This window comes from Myotis yumanensis, unplaced genomic scaffold (assembly GCF_028538775.1).
Source record: "Myotis yumanensis isolate MYYU_CA2020_CCGP unplaced genomic scaffold, mMyoYum1.0.hap1 SCAF_10, whole genome shotgun sequence".
In the NCBI taxonomy this organism is placed as follows: Eukaryota; Metazoa; Chordata; class Mammalia; order Chiroptera; family Vespertilionidae; genus Myotis; species Myotis yumanensis.
Genome location: NW_027223761.1, coordinates 30148026 through 30168386, shown reverse-complemented (window position 1 = coordinate 30168386; position 20361 = coordinate 30148026). Strand labels below are relative to the sequence as shown.

The 20361-nt window shown below is 39.1% G+C and overlaps 1 protein-coding gene and 1 non-coding gene across 3 annotated transcripts; one reads left to right on the top strand and one right to left on the bottom strand.

Annotated features, from left to right (window-relative positions):
- Positions 1 to 416: 416 nt before the first annotated feature.
- TPH1 (tryptophan hydroxylase 1) lies at positions 417 to 19838 on the bottom strand. 2 transcript variants are annotated; one of them, XM_070426657.1, is made up of 11 exons: positions 19794 to 19838; positions 15947 to 16083; positions 12318 to 12501; positions 9807 to 9907; positions 8231 to 8298; positions 7903 to 8099; positions 6504 to 6639; positions 5731 to 5857; positions 4915 to 5010; positions 4036 to 4169; positions 417 to 2678 (listed from the first exon to the last, which is right to left on the bottom strand). In XM_070426657.1, exons 2-11 carry the CDS (start codon positions 16061 to 16063, stop codon positions 2504 to 2506), a joined length of 1335 nt encoding a protein of 444 aa, XP_070282758.1. In that variant the 5' UTR covers positions 16064 to 16083; positions 19794 to 19838; the 3' UTR covers positions 417 to 2503. The 2 variants fall into 2 exon arrangements, with proteins under 2 accessions (XP_070282758.1, XP_070282759.1); XM_070426658.1 differs by lacking the exon at positions 4915 to 5010.
- Positions 736 to 868, top strand: LOC139019160 (small nucleolar RNA SNORA76). The gene has a single exon (XR_011473047.1). It is a non-coding gene; the product is annotated as a small nucleolar RNA SNORA76 (small nucleolar RNA).
- Positions 19839 to 20361: the final 523 nt, after the last annotated feature.

The following is a 20361-nucleotide window of genomic DNA, read 5'->3' as shown; positions in this document are numbered from 1 at the left end:
CGGGTCGCCCTCTGTGTGTGGGGGGGGGCAACCAGCAGGATGGGGGCCTTGGCCTGGCGCCGCCAGCATCCTCCACCACCCACCCCACCCCTCCCACCCACCCCCACCCCCGTCCCCATTCGCCATTGGGCCATGGGAGCCTGCTGGACAGTGAAAGGGACCAAGAAGTGGTCAGTGCACCTCATAGTGACTGGTCGAGCGGTCATTCTGGTCATTCTGCCATTATGGTCACTGGGCTTATTATATAGGTTATTCGTGGGCTTTTAAAAAATATATAAGGATGTGATAGATTTCTTAAACTAATACAATTGCTAATATATTTAAATGAGTTAACATGTTTGACCAAAAAATAAATGCTTGCTGAGAACATGAATTTTATATCCATTTATTATCCAGTTGAATAACAAACTTGCAAATCATAAATGTATATTACGTAGTAAAACAAAGACTACACTGAAATAGACCTCAGTATCTTTATATATTTCCTAGAAATTAAATATATGCACTCTATTATATGTCTTTAAAAAGTTCCAGGATTTTTTCTTTTTCCCATTTGGAAGCCAAATTAAAAGTTAACTCTAATTCTGTATATTTTGGTGGAGCATTACTACTGTACAATTCCAAATGACAGAGTAGGCAGATTAAGAAATGTAGACACTCTAAGGACCAGCTTTTGGAGCTTTCTTCAAAAAGTCAGGAAAATGCATACCATAATTTCTGAGTAACAACCCACTGGTTAAGAATCATGAACCACCACTGCGCCTGCGCACGGCGCCGGGGTTCAGGCTGCAGCACCAGAGCACATGCTTGTGCATAACTGGGGCCAACTGCTCCCCACCGGTGGCCCTTTCAAGCAAGAGTGACAGGGCAGAGGAAACAAAAGAATCATGAACCAAACTTTTGGTTCAATTCTCTTCCTAGATGCTTTCAAGATATATAAGTGCATGAAAACTCTAAGACTCTCAGGATTCCTGATTTACCAAATATAACAAATCCAGAGGTTAGAAGAATTGAAATCTATCCTTAAATATTTCCATTATTCTGAAGTTGTGAATTATAATGGTTGTGCCTTTAAATATTTATTTGTGTGCTTTAGTCGTAGAGTGATTTTAAATACTATCATTTTACAATTCAATAACTATGATTCTTCACCATAATCAAGGTGGTATGAAAATAACCAGATACAGCCCCAGCAGGTGGGTTGAGCATAGTTCCATGTACCAACAGGTCGCCAGTTCTATTCCCAGTCTGGGCACATGCCCAGGTTGTGGGCTTGAACCCCAATAAGGAGTGTGCAGGAAGCAGCTGATTGAAGTTTCTCTCTCACATCAATGTTTCTCTCCCTCTCCCTTCCTCTTTCCCTAAATCAATAAAAACACTTTAAAAAATAGATACACTATGCATAGTTTGCTGTTATTTGCCATCTGTCATGGTTTGCTTATAATAGATGTCCTTGCAACCAAACAACTAACTATAAACTAGCTAATGAATATTTTAAATGATTTTAGATTAGCCTAGATCAGTTTAATATCAAAAATATATTTAATAGTTAATCAGCTATTAGAATTTATAAGCAATGTAAAAATATGAATTACCTTTCCCAACTCTGTCTTCTGCTAACCCAAGGACAATCCGTCACAATACTGGGGCTACATGTCTGAGTACGGGCCTTGCAAGTAGCACCCCCACCAAGTTCCCTTGGCCCCATGAGTAGGACAGATCATCTAAAATAAAACCAGTGTCATGCAATGCCATTGAAAAGAAAGTTTTAAAGAGAATTGTCATTTGGGAAGGGGCTCCCTAGTGCCTACAAAATAAAAGCCCCAAATTCTTAGCCTGGTCTTAAGATTATACCCTAGTTGACCTTTCCAGGCTTAGCTACTCCTATCCCTAGAAGAATATACCCTTGAAGCTAGACAGCTTGCTCTTTATTGGGTATGCTTCATGTGCAAAGCCCTCTAAACTGTTGCGCATGCTAGCAGCTGGTCTCCTATTAAAATCAGGGGTTTGAATGTGATTGAGCTTGGCACAAATTCAGTGATACATAAGATAGCTTAGAAATAAGAGGATTTAGGTAACTACATGGACCAGCTCCATAATACCTATAAAGATATTGTTTTTTTATTGTTGACAATCCTATGAAGGTATTTTAAATGCTCATAAAAGTCATTTTACTCAAGAAGGATTGGGAAAAATAGAAGGCTGGGACTAGATATATCTATTGGGTCAAACAACTTCTCTATAAAAACAACAACAGGTAGTCATGGATTGTATGATATGTGAATAATATTTCACTAAAACTGTCACCAAAAACAAAAACAGGTGGTGGCTAGCATATCCAAGTACAAAGTTTCAAAGACTAATAGGCCATTAAGGAATGGGAGTAGAAAACATTGTTTGGCTGCTATCCCTCTATGACCAAATCTTTAAGAAAAGCAAGAGTTGGCCCCCAGGCTTGTGAATTGATGCTCAGATGCGCTCTCAGGATTAGGACTGGCAACTGTCAGATGCTCGGCGGCCGGCTGACCTTAGCAAGGGCGTCACTGACAACACCAAGATCATGCTGCAGCTCATTCATGACGCTGGTTAGGCTCTTGGTGTCTTTCAAGATCTGAATACTTTGTGTATACGGATTATACTTCACTCCAAATGGGCGCTTAATTGTTTCAGTAAATTCTCTATTTAAGAACACAAATAAAAGGCAATTAATTTCTAGGGGAGGAACAGTGAAAACTAAATAACAGCAAACCTATTTCACATACTAGGCAAAAGACAAATCTAGACATTCATGCAACCAATCTGACCTACTTCCCTACACTGCCTGTGCAGAGCCACCCTTAATCCCACCCAAGGGGATAACCTGAAGTCATCAGGGACACAGCTACCCTGCATTACTAGGGAAAGATTCTGTGGATGGCTTCACTAACAATGTATTACTTTACACATTTCTTAACTAGTGTAAGGAGACCATCGACAGTAGCTTTATTTGTAAACAATAACACTGGCCACATAGTAAGTCCACTCAATTATACGAAATTCTACCCTTTCTTCAAACATTAAAGCTCCGCCTTCTTTATCAAGCCAAAATTTGAACCTCTCGTTTGACACTCCCAGGAACAATCATGCTCAGATCCCTAGGGATACTTGTACAGCTCAGAACAATTATACACGAGTGGAAGATGAAATCCAGTTTGCAATCCACCTGGTCTACCCAGAGGGGACCCCTCTTCTAGTTGTGCAAAGGTGCCACCTGTGTTAGAGGAAGCCCTCTGTGCATGGCTTCAATCCCCAACTATAAGGAAATCCCTAAAAGACAAGGAGCATGTCTTCAACCTCTGTCTGTCTCCATTGTCACAATATGATCTCATGACCCCTTCCACCAAATTGTTTTGCTGTTTCTGCCTCTACAATCCTTTCCTTTCCTACAACCTCTATCTTAGTTCAGGCTTTTATTTCCACTTGAAGCATTGCAAAAATCTAAGCAGTTTCTCTGCCAGCAATATCTTTTCTTTTTTTTTTTTTTTAAACAACACACTTAGCTGGTTAATAGTTAAAGCGTAGCTTTGATGTTTTTCCACCTTTTTGCCTTTTTTATAATGCTGCCCCATAGCCTAAAACTTGACATATCTAAATCCTGTCTATCCTTCATGTATTTTCTAAAATGCCATTAGCTTTCTCTCTTCCCCGAGCTGTAATGAATTGCCCTTGAATAAAAGGCAGAACAATGTTTCATTCATATGACTTCTAAGGCTTTCTTTGTCCTTATATATAATTTGTGTATAGTTCTTCCCCTACTAAATGATAAACTCTCTGATTGGAAGAAATAGGAAGAAACCAATTTCTTGATGTACCTGACTCATAATTTACAATTATCATTGTAAAGGACATACTCTAAATATTTGTTGCAAAAGGGAAGTGTTTATAAGCAGAAGGCTCCTAGTAGGCTTCTAATTATCCAGTTGCTGACTTCTGATTGGTTACTATTGGACCTATGTGTTGCGGGGGAAATGAAGGCATGAGGAAGATATACTTTACCTCATCTTCTCCTTTGCATCTTCAAAGCTCTCAGAAACGAAGTAGACATCCTGAAAAGTTGTGATGAGACATTCCTGTTGACAGGTAATCTTGGGGTCAAAGGGCTTCACTTTGGCATGTCCAGAAAGTGCATGCTGGAAGACAAAGAGTTAGTGAATCAAAGAATACTATCCATTTTCATATATCACATTCTACACACAACTGCCAGAATCAGCACACCTCTGGATGTATTACTAATGCAACGGTCCCAACCTACAATTTCACACTAATTTCCTACAGCTCTACTTAACCCACATTATTACCCAGCAAAACAATGGCTTCCATTCTTTATAAATGCCTCTAGATCATCTCTGTTGTTCTAACACTCTTCTCCATGAGGGAGGCACCCAAGAATATTTATTTATTTCTGCATTACCTTACCTACTTTCTACCTGCACTAGTTATTTCTATGCATGACCTGTACCCACCACCAGGTGGCAGGCTCCTTGAGAGCAAGACAGTGCCTTGGATTTGTGCCATACAAATTCATTTTTCAACAGCCTAAATTTATTCCTTTATTTGCTAAATAACAAATTTCAAAGAACTCCCTAAAAATTACAGAAGTTCTTGCTAGCACATAAAATGGTGAGGAAACATCAAGACTTCGTAAGCAAAAGCTTTAAAATACTTTTTTTTTTATTTTAAAGTTACACACACACACACACACACACACACACACATCAGAATATTTGGGAAATAGAAAAAAGTATCCCTTAAATAATGTTTACTGTCACCCTAAGTAATTTCCATACTAAGCTCTTGTTCAAATCCACGAACTATTTCAGGTCATACAAGTGATATTAAGTGAAGATGGTGTGTGCAAAGATTTACAACTCTTACTTTGAGTTCACTGATAGAAGACAGTAAGCCAGCACCAAAAACTCTTAGCTTCCCATCTTGTTTACACAGACCAAACTCCACAGTGAAAAAGTAGCACTGCAAAAGGGCAGAAATATTACTTTCACATCCTGAATGACTAAATTTAAAACAAATTACGACTCTTTGTCACTGTTCCAAAGTATCCTGGGATAAAGTTCAAAACCCCCAGACTAGCTTACAAGTATTTCTACAATCTAGCCTCTAAACCAACACTTCTCAAACTTTTGTTCCCAAGATCCTATACACTCTTCAACATTACCGAGGACGCCAAAGAATTGTTTATATGGGTTATAGCTACCTATACTTAGCATATTAAAAGTTAAAACTGAGAAAATATGTAAATGTTTCCTAATTAATTTTAAAATAAAATAAACCATTTTATGGTAACATAAATAACATGTTATGCAGTGATAAATTCCAGGAAGGCAGAAACCAGACCTTCCTCATATTTGTATTTGCAGCATGATGTCTTGTACCTAGTACTCAAAAATGTTTTTAGTATCATTTTTTGGAACCTATCATTTTTACTGGAAAAAGAAGATATAGAAACTATTAACATTATTGTGCTCTAATGTTTCTCTGTCTTTTTTTAAGCTCATGTCTTTTGATAGACCTTAAAATTTTACATCCTCCTTTAATTATTTAAATTAAATTAAAGATGGGCCAAGACACATTTTCTGATGGTCATGTTGAATATGCACTTTTAAACTATGCAAATACCCACATCCCACCCCAGTCAAGAATTACTGATCTCTACAGTCATTTCCAGTTTTATACCGTTGCCAGTTTTTGAACAGCCTCCTCTGAAGCTCCAAGGGATGCCAGGCCAATTTCTTGGGAGAATTGTGCAAAACTAGGTTCAGCCAAGAGGGGGACATGACCTAAAAGTTCATGGCAGGTATCTCTGAAAAAGAGGTACAAGTCTGTCAAACTGTGATGCTTACCATAAATGCATTCATCAATCATTCAATGAAATTAAAATCAGATCTTAGTTTTATTCAAATTGATCAAAAGTTATTACTTTGGAAAGGATCCCAAAGGGCACTAACCAAATAAAGAAACAGTTTTGCTTCAAAACCTTGGCCACTCGCAAACCCACACATGTAAGTACATACAGACAGCCACAGACATCCACATACTCCTCTACCCCAAATCAGGTCTCTGCTCAAATGTTACCTTCCCTACAAGGCCTTCTCTGACCACCCTTTCCAAAATAGCAATAACATACACACACACACACACACACACACACACACACACACACACACACAAATAGAAGCTCTATGAGGCAGGAATTTTTGCCTGATTTTTTTCAGTATTTAGACATTCGTACATCCTCTATGCTTAGAACAGCACCTGTCACCTAACAGGTTGTCAAACAACAACAACAATGGATGACATATATAAAGCATAGATCATGTATTATGTGCCAGGAACCATTCTAACTATGTCACATGTGCTAATGTATTTCATCTTCACAACAGTCTCATGAGGTAGATATCAATATTACAAGCAGCTATTTGATGACTGAATGATGGAGAAGTACTTACGGCTCTGGGGTATACAGGGGATCTGAACTGTGTCTCACATACTGTGTGCAGTGGAAAACTCGAAAGGCTAAACCTGATAAGAAATCCCTTGATGATAAATAACCAGCCACAGGACGGATGGAAAAACCTGTGCGCTCTGCAAAGCAAGGGGGAAAACAGAGAGACAGTCTTCACCAGCATAGGCCACATACTGCTGCACTGCAACTCGGCCAGTGGCTCCAAGTTACACTGAGAGAGGACAGAAAACTAAAATGTATCCTACGTGGACTAGGGGAAATAATCATTACTAAGCACTTACCATGGCCCAACAATGAATTACACCTGCTACATATCACCTCCTTTCAGGTTTCCAGCATGAGTTAAAGTTTATTCTCCTCATTGTAACAACTACAAAACTGAGGTTCCGCAACTCAGTAATGTGCCCAAGGCCACACAGTGAATGGTAAAGGTAGGATGAGAACCCAGGTCTCCTTACTCTACACCTGTTGGCTCCCTAAAGAGTTTAGAATACCCCCTAGACAGAATCTATTAATTTAGATCAGAACCATTTTAGAATCTATGCCATTTTTTAAGCCAGTACTGCCTCTTATAAAGTAGGTTCTTTATTTGATCAATATTGGATTGTGATCTCCCATTCCCCAACAGCCAAGACTGCATGTCCACTGCAAAAGTGCCTGCCAGGAGGCAGCCATGGCTCAGGGACCTCTACAAGCTCTGATGTTGCCTGTCGTTTCAAACCCTCACACTCTGGTATTCCAGCTACAACCAGTTGCTTTGTACTTGGATTCCCCCACTCTGACAGGCAGACTTCACGGTCCCATTGAACTTAACACAAGGATGGAAATGCTCTCCATCTAGGCTACCCAATAGGGTAGCCAATGGCCATATGTGACTACTGAGCACTTGAAATGTGGCTAGTGTGCCTGGGGAACTACCATTTCCAATCCCCTTAAGATTCTGCTCACTCTCTTCTACATTGTCCCTCTTCTACATTGATACTGTTCTGATTGTCCCTCCTCAAATGTGGTGCCCCATACAGGATCCAACACTCCAGGACAGACTGCAGGAAAATTCTCATCTCCCATATCACTGGACATTATTCCTCTATTAAAAATTTTCTCATGCCCTGCTGGTGCAGCTCGGTAGTTGAGCGTTGGCCCAAGAACCAGGAGGTCACGGTTTGATTTCTGGTCAGGGCACAAGCCCGAGATTGTGCGCTTGATCCCCAGTAGGGGGCGTAAGAGGCAGCTGATGGATGATTTTCTCTCATCACTGATTTTTCTAACTCTCCCTCTCCCTTCCACTCTTTGAAAACAATAAAAACATTTTAAAAAAATTCTCTCATGACCCACACAGAATTCAACATTCCCCTTAGGAAAAAATTTGATTAGCTTATTACCTTTTAAAAAGTTTGAAACATCTTCCAACTGTGGGATATTATCTTCCCGATATCCGCAATACTTAGAAAGCAAAGGTAAGTTTTGGAGATATTCTCTGCAGGCGTGGGTTGGGTAAAGCTTGTTGAGCTCTCGGAACACAGTTCCCCAGGTCTTAATCTCCTCCTCAGTGAATTCAACTCTAGGAATGGGGTTGCCACTAGCGAGATAAAGAATTAGCATTCAATAAACAGTAGCACTTATTCTCTATTTACTAAATGAGCTTAATTTACTCTCTTCATTGATTTTATCATTTTAAAGTTGGATAAGTTATTTCTGTAATACACTTACTGTTTATAGTTCATAGCCAAGTCTGCAAAATACTTCCGCCTTTTACGGTAGACATGGTCTTTGAAGCCCTGATAATTAAAGAAAAGGTTTTAAATATTCATACTAAAATAAACTTGACAAATGATATTTGGGAAACATTTTTATTATTATCTGAGCTATTATATTAAAGAGTTACATGATTGTTATTTTGAGCAAGCATTGTTTAGAAGTTTATGATCATTTTTATTTTAAAGTCAATGCTACATGACAACTTTATACCATAGTGGCTACAAAGGTGAAAGATACTACAGATACAGCTCTGGCTGATGTGGCTCAGGGGTTAGAATGCCGACCCATGCACCTAAGGGCCTCGGGTTCCATTCCTGGACAGGGTGAATACCCAGGTGGGGGGTCCAATCACAGTCTGGGTGCATACAGGAGGCAATGGGTGGATGTTTCTCTCTCTCATTCATGTTTCTCCCCCTCCCTTTTGCCCTCTGCCTTTTTCCCCCTCTCCCTCTCCCTTCCTCCCTCAATCTCTCTCTCTCTCTCATCAATGAAAAAAAAAACACACATCCTCCCATGAGGATTGAAAAAAAAAAGATACTATAGATACAAAGATACAAAAATACCATAGTGACTGTAAAAATAAAATAGTTTGAAAAATAAAAGCACCATTTAATTAAATGCAGGCTTTATTCCAAGTATAAGATTTTTTTTTCTTAATCACACTACTGATCTCTTTAGCTAGACATGTTTGCTGTCTTGTGTATATCTTAAAGCTATTTAGCACACTTTTCACATTTGTTCATGCTACTTAGCACACTTTCCACATTTCAATCTCATGTATGTTTATTTGTATGTGTGCTTTATCTTTTCAACTGGACTGTCAACCACCTGTCAGGTATGACATTTATAAATTCCAATAGTTACTCAATAAGATACTATAGAATAAATGGATGGACTGGTTGGGGGCTAAGGCAGTACGCAGGCACATTCACAGAGCTAACAAGTGTAGAAGCTAGATTAAAGCCCTGGTCTACGAGACTTCACAACTGCAGTCTCTCCCTCCCCTCCCAGGATCTTAGAGCTCCATACGCAGTCCTAACACTCTGGTTTATTAATTCTCCAACTCGTGCCTGTACTGTACCCCCTTGTAATTTCCCAAGGAAACAATGTCCTAGTAACTAGGACCTAGTTCGTCAACTGCCTAATAATCCAATTATGCTGGGCAGCGTAGGTGATACGTTTTTCCATCCTGTCTTCACTCCCCTTTCCAATAACCCACGCCCATTTTAATAAAAACTGACTGCAGCTTGTGTCTTTATTTTGGAATAACTCTGTGAGTAGCTCTCAATACTGGGAATGTCAGGCACTGAACGGAGGCTTTGGAGCCAACAAGTCGGATGCTCTTCGGGCAGTTGGTCTCAATCCCACCAACAGGGGGCTCTACTAAACTCCCTGAAATCCCAATTGAAACAAGATGCTGTTTAATCTAGAATAAGCGCTTTCTCCAAAAATGAAAAGGTTGCCCTTGATTTTTAGTTTGCTTTAAATTATTGTCATGAAAATTTTTTTATTTATTAAAAATACTCACAGGATGGTCTGCATCCAGTTCAGATCCATACATCAGAACTCTGTTGGCACAATGGTCCAGGTCAGAAATCTTCTTTGGAAACCAAGGAACCATTTCTATACCTGCAAAATATAATCACCACCAACACCTAAAGAGACCATCTGAAGGCACTAAGGAAGAAGAAATTCATACATTTAGATGAGATTTTTAATTTTTGCTTGTATATTGAGGCAAAATTTGTACAAGTAAACTTCTCTATTTTTAATAAATATTCAAATTATTTTAGCTTAAAATTTATAAGGCTTGATTTCCTAAATGTTGAAAAAATGCTATACTTTGCTGATAGACCAAAAGTTCAACAACAACAGACAACATTTTTTAAGCTACATATTTGACCACCATAAGAAGGCAGACTCTTGCCCTAACCGGTTTGGCTGGGTGGATAGAGCATTGGCCTGCGAACTGGAGGGTCCCCGGTTCAATTCCAGTCAAGGGCATGTACCTTGGTTGTGGGCACATCCCCAGTAGGAGGTGTGCAGGAGGCAGCTGATCGATGTTTCTCTCCCATCGATGTTTCTAACTCTCTATCCCTCTCCCTTCCTCTCTGTAAAAAATCAATAAAATATATATATATTTTTTTTTTAAAAAAGGCAGAACAAGGGGTAAATTTAATAAGAAATATGAATGTTTATTTTTGTTGATGAAACGGATCTTAGAGGTCATTTATGCCTTTGCCACATTGAAATTCTCACCATCCCCCAGACATTCTGGGTTTTGCTTATGCTGTTCTTCTGCCTGAAACATCTAACCCCCTCCCACTTCCTGCTCCACCGGACCCTCCTGTTCTCCTGAGACTATCCTTCTCCGTCCAAATCAAAGGAGCTGTCCCTGACCCTGGAGGTGGAGCTAATTCTCTGTCATCTGGGTTCCCGTGACACAGTTTTTAATTCTCTAGAAGCTTTCTTTATGTTTTAGTATAATGTATCTGTAACATGTCTGTCTTACAGGAAAAAATGGGAACACTCTAGAGTAGGGACTATCTATTTTTGTATCCTCGTTTCTTAATAGAAATATTGGACACAAATTGGTATTCCCTTAATATCACCTGAACCAGTTAGCCTCTATAAAACTCATAATTTTATAGATAAGGTCATCAAAGTCCAGAAAGGTAAAGTAAGTTACCAAGGGAACTCATCCCTCCCTGAGAGAGGAGAGAGGACTAGAACTGGATCCTTCTTCCTTCAGTCAAATGCTCTTTCTAACATACCCAGACGTGATATTCAAGAGCTTTAACAATAAATACAACAGGGGCACCAATCACATCACTCGAAAGAGACACAAGCAGAGGCCTAGGCTCCTGCTCCGCCAGGTGTCACCCTGTCTCCGTGGCAGGCAGGGGAGTCCTAGGGGAGCATCTGGAGCAACAGGTGGGAAGCACTCAAAGGACTCAGGGAAGCAGCTACCTGACAGCCAAAATGAAAGTATTCCAGCATTTTAGTAATTTACACCACCATATGAATACAGAATTGGAGGTTTGTGAACTCAAGAAATGCTTGATGATTTGGAAACTGAGACAACTTAATAGATTTCTAACTATCCCGAATTCTGTCATACACTTAAGGTTTCCTTTTTCAATTCTCTCATACTTGATAAAATGTTGCCTTATCATTTTTATTTAGAACTTTGAACAATTCTATTTTGTTCCCTTTGCTACCAGACTATAAGCAATTTAAAGAAACAGTGTTTTGTTTTTACTTTCATTCTTCAAGATAAATATAGGATTGGACAGAGACAGACTGAAAAAAGAGAAGGGATTAAGAAGTACAAAATAGTCACGGGGACATAAGGTACAGCATAGGGAATACAGTTAATAATCTATAATAGCTGAAACCGGTTTGGCTCAGTGGATAGAGCATCGGCCTGCGGACTGAAAGGTCCCAGGTTCGATTCCAGTCAAGGGCATGTACCTGGGTTGCGGGCACATCCCCAGTGGGAGATGTGCAGGAGGCAGCTGATTGATGTTTCTCTCTCATCGATGTTTCTAACTCTCTATCTCTCTCCCTTTCTCTCTGTAAAAAATCAATAAAATTATATTTTAAAAAATAATCTATAATAATAAAAGGGTAATATGCAAATAGACCGAACAGCCATCCAAATGTCCTTCTGGACGACCTTCCAGATGACCTTCCCGACGAAGCCGGGGCTGCAGCTGTGGGGTCAAGGCAGCCATGGATGTGAAGGCCTACTCTTGCATGAATTTCGTGCATCGGGCCTCTAGTATTGTAATAACTATGTATGATGCCAGGTGGGTACTGGAAATATTGGGGGGGGACACTTTATCAAGTATATGATTGTCTAACCACTATGCTATATACCTGAAAGTAATGCAAAATAATATTGATTGTCAACTGTAATTGAAAAATAAAACATTTTAAGTGAATAAATAAATAAAAATCACACATTTAAAAGAAAAGATAGGACACATATTATGTACTTAATCTTCAGAGCAGTATTTTCACTTTTCAAACTTACCATCCTCCTTCATGGTAAAATTATCAGGTGGATTCACACAGAGAACATTAGTATTAGACTTCAACAGATGAAAAATATCACTCAATTGTTCTCTGTTGATATCACAGTCAACAAAAATCTCAAATTCCGAGTTTCTTCTCTTGGATTTTCGGGACTCGATGTGCAACAGGTTCACACGCTTCTCCTGTGGAAAGCAGAGGGTGAAGCTTAGGTAGGACCTCAAATGGCGACGGTCTTGGAAAAGATTGATTTCATTACCGCTAAAAACCAAGTCACACTTGCCTCAATAGCCAAAGGAGAAAAGGCTGTTTTTAGTGATTGCAATCGCAAAATAATTCCCCCTAAATATTAGGTACTATTCAAAAAAGTTTCAGAAATTCGTCACATCCTCCCGAAACTAATAATACTCATCAGAAGTGCTCGGATTGCCAGAATTGATTGTCCTTCAAAGGGAAATACCAAGGCTCTTAGATAAAAAGAAGCTTTTGAAAATTTTCACCAATAAGGCCGGTTTCAAACAGTGATGCTAATGTTAGGCCTTTAGAAAAGTTTCCTTTGTAAAACTGCATCCAATAAAATTAGATGAACAGCTTGAACACAGAGTATTTAATACCTCAAATCTCTTAAGCTACAAACTTAGTAACCAGCTAAACCAGATTGCTTCTTCTGGTCTCTTCATGACACTCTGAGCTGAGGGTGCCATATGTGCAAACCTGTGGGAGGAAGGGGTCTTCTCTTAGCAATTTGCGTAGCTGAGGGAAAGCACTGGTGACATAATGAAACATAAGAACCAGGCACCCAACAGATTTTCATCTAAAATATGAGAAGTTTGGAGTAGTTGATCTGCAATACCAACCACTTCAATCTAAATTAACTTAGTGACAACCTATGTAGCCAGGTAAGGGCTCGTTGTCTAACACACAAAAGACTAAGAAAAAATACAAGTGGTGAGTGTTCAGGTGCAGGAAATGTTCGGCAAAGGGACAAAGCATCACGGGTTATAGAGAGTAGAAGTTTCCATGAGCAGATAGAAATGAACATGAGTCTTAAAGAACAGATAGACTAGAAAGGCAGAGGGAAGAAGGAGGATTCCAAACAGGAGAACCATACGACAACGGTAGAGATGAAATGAGAGTTACCAGGGAATATGAACCAAAAGGAAAGTGTGAGTGTAAGGGATGTTGGGAAACTAAAATAGGCAGGGTTCATCCTGGAACATGGAATTGATCATGGAATCAACAGAAGAAAACCAATTACAAAATATACTGGCATGATTAGGAGTAAAGAGTTTTATTGAATATATTTCTTATGGATTTTTTACAATAAGAATATATTCTTAAATACTTTCTGAATGATAACTTGAATAAATATAAAGCTAAATTATGTTTTGTTTTGTTTTAAATCCTCACCCGGGGATATTTCTCCATTGATTTTTAGAGAGAGTGGAAGAGAGAGGAAAAGAACAATTAATGCCCTAGCCAGTTTGGCTCAGTGGCTAGAGCGTCAGTCTACAGACTAAAGGGTCCCAGATTCTATTCCAGTCAAGGGCATATGCCCAGGTTGTGGGCTCAATTCCCAGTGGGTGGGGGTGCAGGAGGCAGCCAATAAATGATTCTCTCTCATCATTGATGCATCTGTCTCTCTCTTCCTTACTCTCTGAAATCAATAAAAGCATATATTTTTAAAAGAACAATTAAGAAGTTGCCTCTGGGGAGTGGGACTGAGGCTATAATATGTCGGGTTTTAAACAATGTTTTTCAAACTCTTCTAGACTATTTGTCTATCTCTTAAATTTTTAATTTTTTTAAATATTATTTCAAATGACTACATAATAGTACATCATGTGAATATAAACTTCATTTTTAAAATAGCGAACATTTGCCTGGCCGGTATGGCTCAGTGGCTGAGCATCAAACTATGAACCAGGAGGTTATGATTCAATTCCTGGTCAGGGCACATGCCCAGGTTCCAGGCTTGATCCCCAGTAGGGGGCATTCAGGAGGCAGCCAATCAAAGATTCTCTCTCATCATTGATGCTTCTATCTCTCTCCCTCTCCCTTCCTCTCTGAAATCAATAAAAATATGTTTAAAATAGCTAACATTTACTGATAAAGTACTTTGAACCATCCTAAGCATTTACATATATTAACTCTATTGATTCTCACGATGATCCTATGAGGTAGGTAGGGTTCTCGTTTTATAGATGTAAAGACTGAAGCACAGAGAGGTGAATTAATTTGCCCATGATCACTCAGCTAATAAGTGACAAAGCAAGAATTTGAACTCAGGTGGTCCACCTCCAGAGCCTACAAGCTTAACTCCAAAGAGAATACATATTGTGAGGGCAGGAACTGTGTCTACTTTATTCAGGCTCACATCCTTCAGGTACCTGGCACATAGTAAGTACTTAATAAATATTCATGGTGTGCCTCACTGACCCCTATTTCCTTAACATAAATTTATGGAAGTGGAATTTCTGGGTCAAAAAATGTGAACATTATGGGGGGGAAGGAGTTAGGGCTGGGTGAAGGTGGGGAAAGGAGAGAAATGAAGACATATGTAATAATGTTAACAATAAAAATAAATCCAAAAATAAACAAATTAATAAATAGAAAAGAAAATGTAAGAAAACAAAACAAAAAAAAAAAAGAAAATGTGGCCGAAACCAGTTTGGCTCAGTGGATAGAGCGTCGGCTTGCGGACTGGAGGGTCCCGGGTTCGATTCCGGTCAGGGGCATGTACCTGGGTTGCAGGCACATCCCCAGTAGGAGATGTGCAGGAGGCAGCTGATCGATGTTTCTCTCTCATCGATGTTTCTAACTCTCTATCTCTCTCCCTTCCTCTCTGTAAAAAATCAATAAAATATATTAAAAAAAAAACAAAAAAAAACCACTGCTGTTTAAAAAAAAAAAAAAAGAAAGAAAATGTGAATATTCAAGGCTCACAATATTACCAGATTGTTTCCCTACACATTACACTGATTTGGCCTCACATCAAAGGTGTACTTAAGGGCCAAATGCATTGAAGCTTTGACAGTAGGAAACAGTATAACTGTAAAAATCTTTGCTATTTTGCTATATAAAAATGTCATTAACTGTATTATTAATACACCATTAAATAATATCATTAAAATTTTAATATTTTAAAATTAAAATGTGCTTCTCCAAAATCTAGAAGTAAATCTTTCTTCCCCCATTTAAAAAAATATGTATTTTTATTGATTTCAGAGGAAGGGAGAGGGAAAGATAGAAACATCAAAGATGAGAGAGAATCTCATCTTTGGCTGCCTCCTGCACACCCCACACTGGGGATCAAGCCCACGACCCAGGCATGTGCCCTTGACCAGAATTGAGCCCGGGACCCTTCAGTTCGCAGTTGATGCTCCATCCACTGAGCCAAACCTGCTAGGGCTCTCCCCCCATTTTTTTTTATTAACTATTTGTACTTCCTCTTCTGTAAACTGTTTTTATCCCTTGCCCATTTGTTAGAATTGAGCAATAGTTTAGAAATTTAAGTGCTTAAGAAATTTCTGTAGTCCAACTCTGAAGAATTTACAATATTCTGCATTTTAAGTATAATTTTAGAGACTCGTTTTAGAGAGTTTTATGTAAGATATGGAGAGTGCTTACCTGGAAGATTTTCAGTGCTTTTATAAGTCCTCCAATTTCATTCTTTAAGGAAAAAATGAGAGTTGCTCTTCCTTTTTCTAAAGAATGGTCTTTGTTTTCCTTATTGTCTTCAATCATGATGAATTTGGTATAGTTCTCTAAAAATAAAGTATGAAAATACAGGAAAAGGTCTAAAAAAAGTGCAATGTAGACAATATTTGATAACTTTTGAAACAGTGACAATATTTGATAAGTTAACCAAGCTTTAGTTTCCTTACCTGTAAAACATGGATATGCTTATATATTTTGTAACACTACAATGAAGCCAAAATAAGATAAAACATTGTCAGACATAATGCCTAAAATGTTATAGGTATATAATACACATTAGTGGTTTTCTCTTTTCTTTTCTTTTCTTTTTTCTTTTCTTTTCTTCCCTTAATCCAATCCTTCTTTTGGGTCATGACTCAGCCCATCGGCTTCTTGCTGTCTTCCTGACTTTTAGCCTGAACTGGGAGCTCTTCCCCTATGAAAGTCAACCTCCTCTCCCCCGGCTCCAACCCCCTAGTTTTAGCACTTTATTATACTGGGTCTTGTATGGCTTCCCCAAATGTTTTATTCATACATGCCTTGTCTTCTAATAAGGCAGCAAGCTCCTTCAGAACAAGGACAAGCCTTCTTTTCTTTGTAAATTTATGAGCCTCTGAAGCTGTAGACACACATAGACTAGAAGGATAACTGCTAGCTGAGAGAGTTCTGATTCCATATTAGCATCTCCTTTGCTCTCAGCCTATGGAATCCTAGGCCATGGGCCCTTAATGCCTTTTCAATCAATATTGGCCTTCAAGAGCTATATGATTATAAATTCAACTGTGTGTGTGTGTGTTGGGGGAGGTGAGGCTATTGTGGGAGACAGAAGTAGGGCACAATAACTTGGGACTGGTGACTTTCAATTGAGAAATACACACTTGAGAAATAAGGTTTGGATTAATAAATGGAAACAGCATATTTAGAATTTATTCTTTTTTTAAAATATATTTTATTGATTTTTTACAGAGAGGAAGGGAGATGGATAGAGAGTTAGAAACATCGATCAGCTGCCTCCTGCACACCTCTTACTAGGGATGTGCCTGCAACCAAGGTACATGCCCTTGACTGGAATCAAACCTGGAACCTTTCAGTCCACAGGCTGAAGCTCTATCCACTGAGCCAAACCAGTTAGGGATAGGATTTATTCTTAATAGTTTTAATTTGATTATTAATTCTTCCTAATTGCCCAATTTCATATTGCAGTGGTAGCTCCGTTTCAGTGAGTATTTGTTTCTGTGTGCCTTTCCAACTAGACAGTGAGCTCCATGGGGGCAGAGATCACAAACGCTGTTACCCACCACTGTATCTCCAACATCTAGCACAGTCCCTGCACATAATAGGCACTGCATAGATGTCATTAAGTGAATAAAAGAAAAAAGATTTCTTAAAGACATGGTCTCTACCTCAGGGAACTGAACGTCGGATAGAGAGGGTGACAGTTCAGAAAGATAAGCATTGCGACCGGGAACACAGATGGCATAGTGGTGGCAGTGAATAGATTATTTTGGTACATGTTCAGAGATGTGTCATTGAACAAGATGTGTTTGAATTAGATCTTAAATAAAAGCGGGGAAGGAGTAGATAAAGATGAGACATGACCAACCAATAGAGAGCAGTGAGGACTCATGTAGGCAAGGTAAGTGGGCCAGACCCTTTACAAGGCCCTGTGTAGGTAGTGCAGGGGAGTTTCGTCTTGATCTTCTATGCCCATGCAAATACCCATCAAAAGACCGTGGCCTGTGTAATTGAAGGCTAAATGAAAAAAGTAAGGACAAGGTAGTTTTCTTAAGCTAAAGTCCTGGCTTTGAAACATCTTCCTATAGGATGATGCAAATGAAGGACTTTATGCATTTCTGTCTTTCTGACTAGACAGATCTTGTGAGTTTTGTCTTTCTTTCATAAAGCTCTTCTCTTAACCCATACTGTATAAGATTTTGGGGCCACTTACAAAAGGCAGCCCCAAGAGACCCATCTGGCTTGACAGAGGGTACAAAGTACCAAATATGGCTTTCAACCATATGGTCATAAACAATAGTCTGCTACTAAACGTACCAATGGAATACAGTTTTCTGTTCCAGAATTCAGTCTTTATGATACCTTTGGAACTTAGTTTAACAAATATTTGTCAGGCACATACTAAGTTGAAGGACTTCTACATATAAGTTCAGAGAGTATGGAGATAAGAAAGAAAGAAATTCCTGTGATAGCAGCTTCCATCCGTTCTTAGCAATCCCAGAGGTGGGTGAGGGAACTGACATTTGTCAAATGTCTATACATATCATGTATTAATATTATCCCATCTAATTCTCATAAAATCGTAATGGGAGGGATAGGAATCATAGCAATTTTATAAACGAGAAAAGTGAAGCTTAGAGAAATTAACCTGTTGATACACAGCTAGCAAATGTGAGAACACATATTTAAAACTGTGTCCTTGAACATGTGAATGTTAACATGTGGATCTGATTTCACAGGGACTGCCATAAATATGTTTGGAAACACAGAAAGTAGAACAAAATTCATGGCATCTAGCTAAAACCTGTTTTCTCAAAGGATGGACTAGATATCTACTTTGGCATCTTCTCAACCACCTATTCACACCACAAAACAGTGTAAGGAAATATCTGGAACATGAAATCAGACTTATCCAATCACTGGACTGATGTCTATCAGTATGGTCTTCTGCTAAACTTTCTAACATAGCAAAGTTTATTAGTCAATTTATTCTCTACAACTAAAACAACCTCTGTGTCAATGCTTTAAAACAAAATGACCAGTTAAACTTAATAATAATAATGTGGGTTTTTCTATGATTCAAATGATTACTAATGGTAAAATAAATGAAACTTCAATTCATTCACATGTATAAAGTACCACAGTCAGTGTATGGTGGTAAAGATGAAAAACAAAAAAGGCAATTTGTCTCCAAGGAATTCACGGACTTATGTATGAGGAAGGTGGAAGAGGAGACACAGACTTTCTAATAAGTACAAATAGTAAGAAGAAAATAGGACATACTAGATATCTGCAGAGCACACCTTATCCCCCTTTACCCCACCCTTGACCGATGTCCCATGAGATTCTAAAGATGATTGGAGATAGCTCTGGCCCATCACAAGTCTCTGATCAGAAAGGATTTATGGATGAGACGCAAGAGATCCAAATAGAAATTTTCAGCTTCCATGAACTCAACCATTTCTTAACATAAACTTAATTATACATAGGAAATTCTGATTTGGTGCTCTGAGGCTAACAATTGAGGGGTGGTCTCAGATATGCAGCCTCAGACTGTTTTTAGAAATGTGCGAAGCTTTGGAAACATTTCTTGTTTAACAATCACTCAAAGACCATGGACTTTTTTTTTCCACACGGAGTATGGATGACTGTCCTATGGCATGCAAACAATAAAAGGGATGTAAAATAATAGAGCAAATTGCTAATAATAAATCTACCTACAACTCCATCTAGGCAAGCTATAATTTCAACGTGCATGAATTTCCTTATTTGCAAAATTGAAAGGATAATTAGCACCAATCTCAAGGCAATAAAAGGGTCATATATAAAACCCTTAGAACAGTTGCTAACCTACACTAAGTACTCAATTAATATTAACTCTAGTAAATCCCAAACTTCCCAGGCTTCAAAAAAATGTAATTAAAATGACGCTTTAAACAACTCTCGCTAAGACTTTTTCTCACCCTTGGTATATTTCTCATAGCAGCAAGCACATGGAAAGGTGTTTTTTTTATAAAATGTAAGTATTCTTGGGCAATCTTACCTCCGACTCACGCTGGCCCAGCGCTCCCAAATCCACGAAGGTATCCCTGGTACCGATAGGATGGAGCCACCCTGCTCCACTGTAGCGCTGCTAGAGGTAAACTGTGTCGGCCCTCGGGGCTGCACTGCCCGCTTTTTATAGAAGCTGGCGTCTGAGCGGGCCTGTGGGCGCTCCAGACAGCTCGGCAGTGGCCAATGAGAAGAAGGGAGCTCGCCTGCTGGTGGGGAAGAGGAGTTGGGCGGGGAGAGCGTGGGCAGAGAGTCCTGACCGTCTGCGCCAGCCTGTGTCTGAGACTTGCAAGCCTTACTTAGCCTTTAGGTGTTTCTGACTGGCGTTTTTATTAAGCTGTTAGGCCATCCTGAACTACAGAGTCTAATATCTAGAGTTGGAAATTCCCTCCAAACCAAGATAACACCTGTTAACAGCATGATGACTCCTATAGGCTTGTACTGCTTCTCCAGATGGCGACTAAAGCAGGAACACCCCACCCTCTTTTTCTTCTGTGCTTCTAGGTTATTTGAGAGTCCAGACCTGCCTCATCATCATTCTTTTGGTGGCTTCCCTTGTT

Bases quoted from the DNA above. Each gene is read 5' to 3' on its own strand.
- TPH1 (XM_070426657.1), bottom strand. From the start codon at position 16,063: ATGATTGAAGACAATAAGGAAAACAAAGACCATTCTTTAGAAAAAGGA. The intron at 5,858-6,503 runs GTAAGTACTTCT...CCTCTTTTTCAG, and splicing joins CCCCTGTATACCCCAGAGCC to AGATACCTGCCATGAACTTT. The intron at 5,011-5,730 runs GTATAAAACTGG...GCCCTTTTGCAG, and splicing joins CTGTTCAAAAACTGGCAACG to TGCTACTTTTTCACTGTGGA.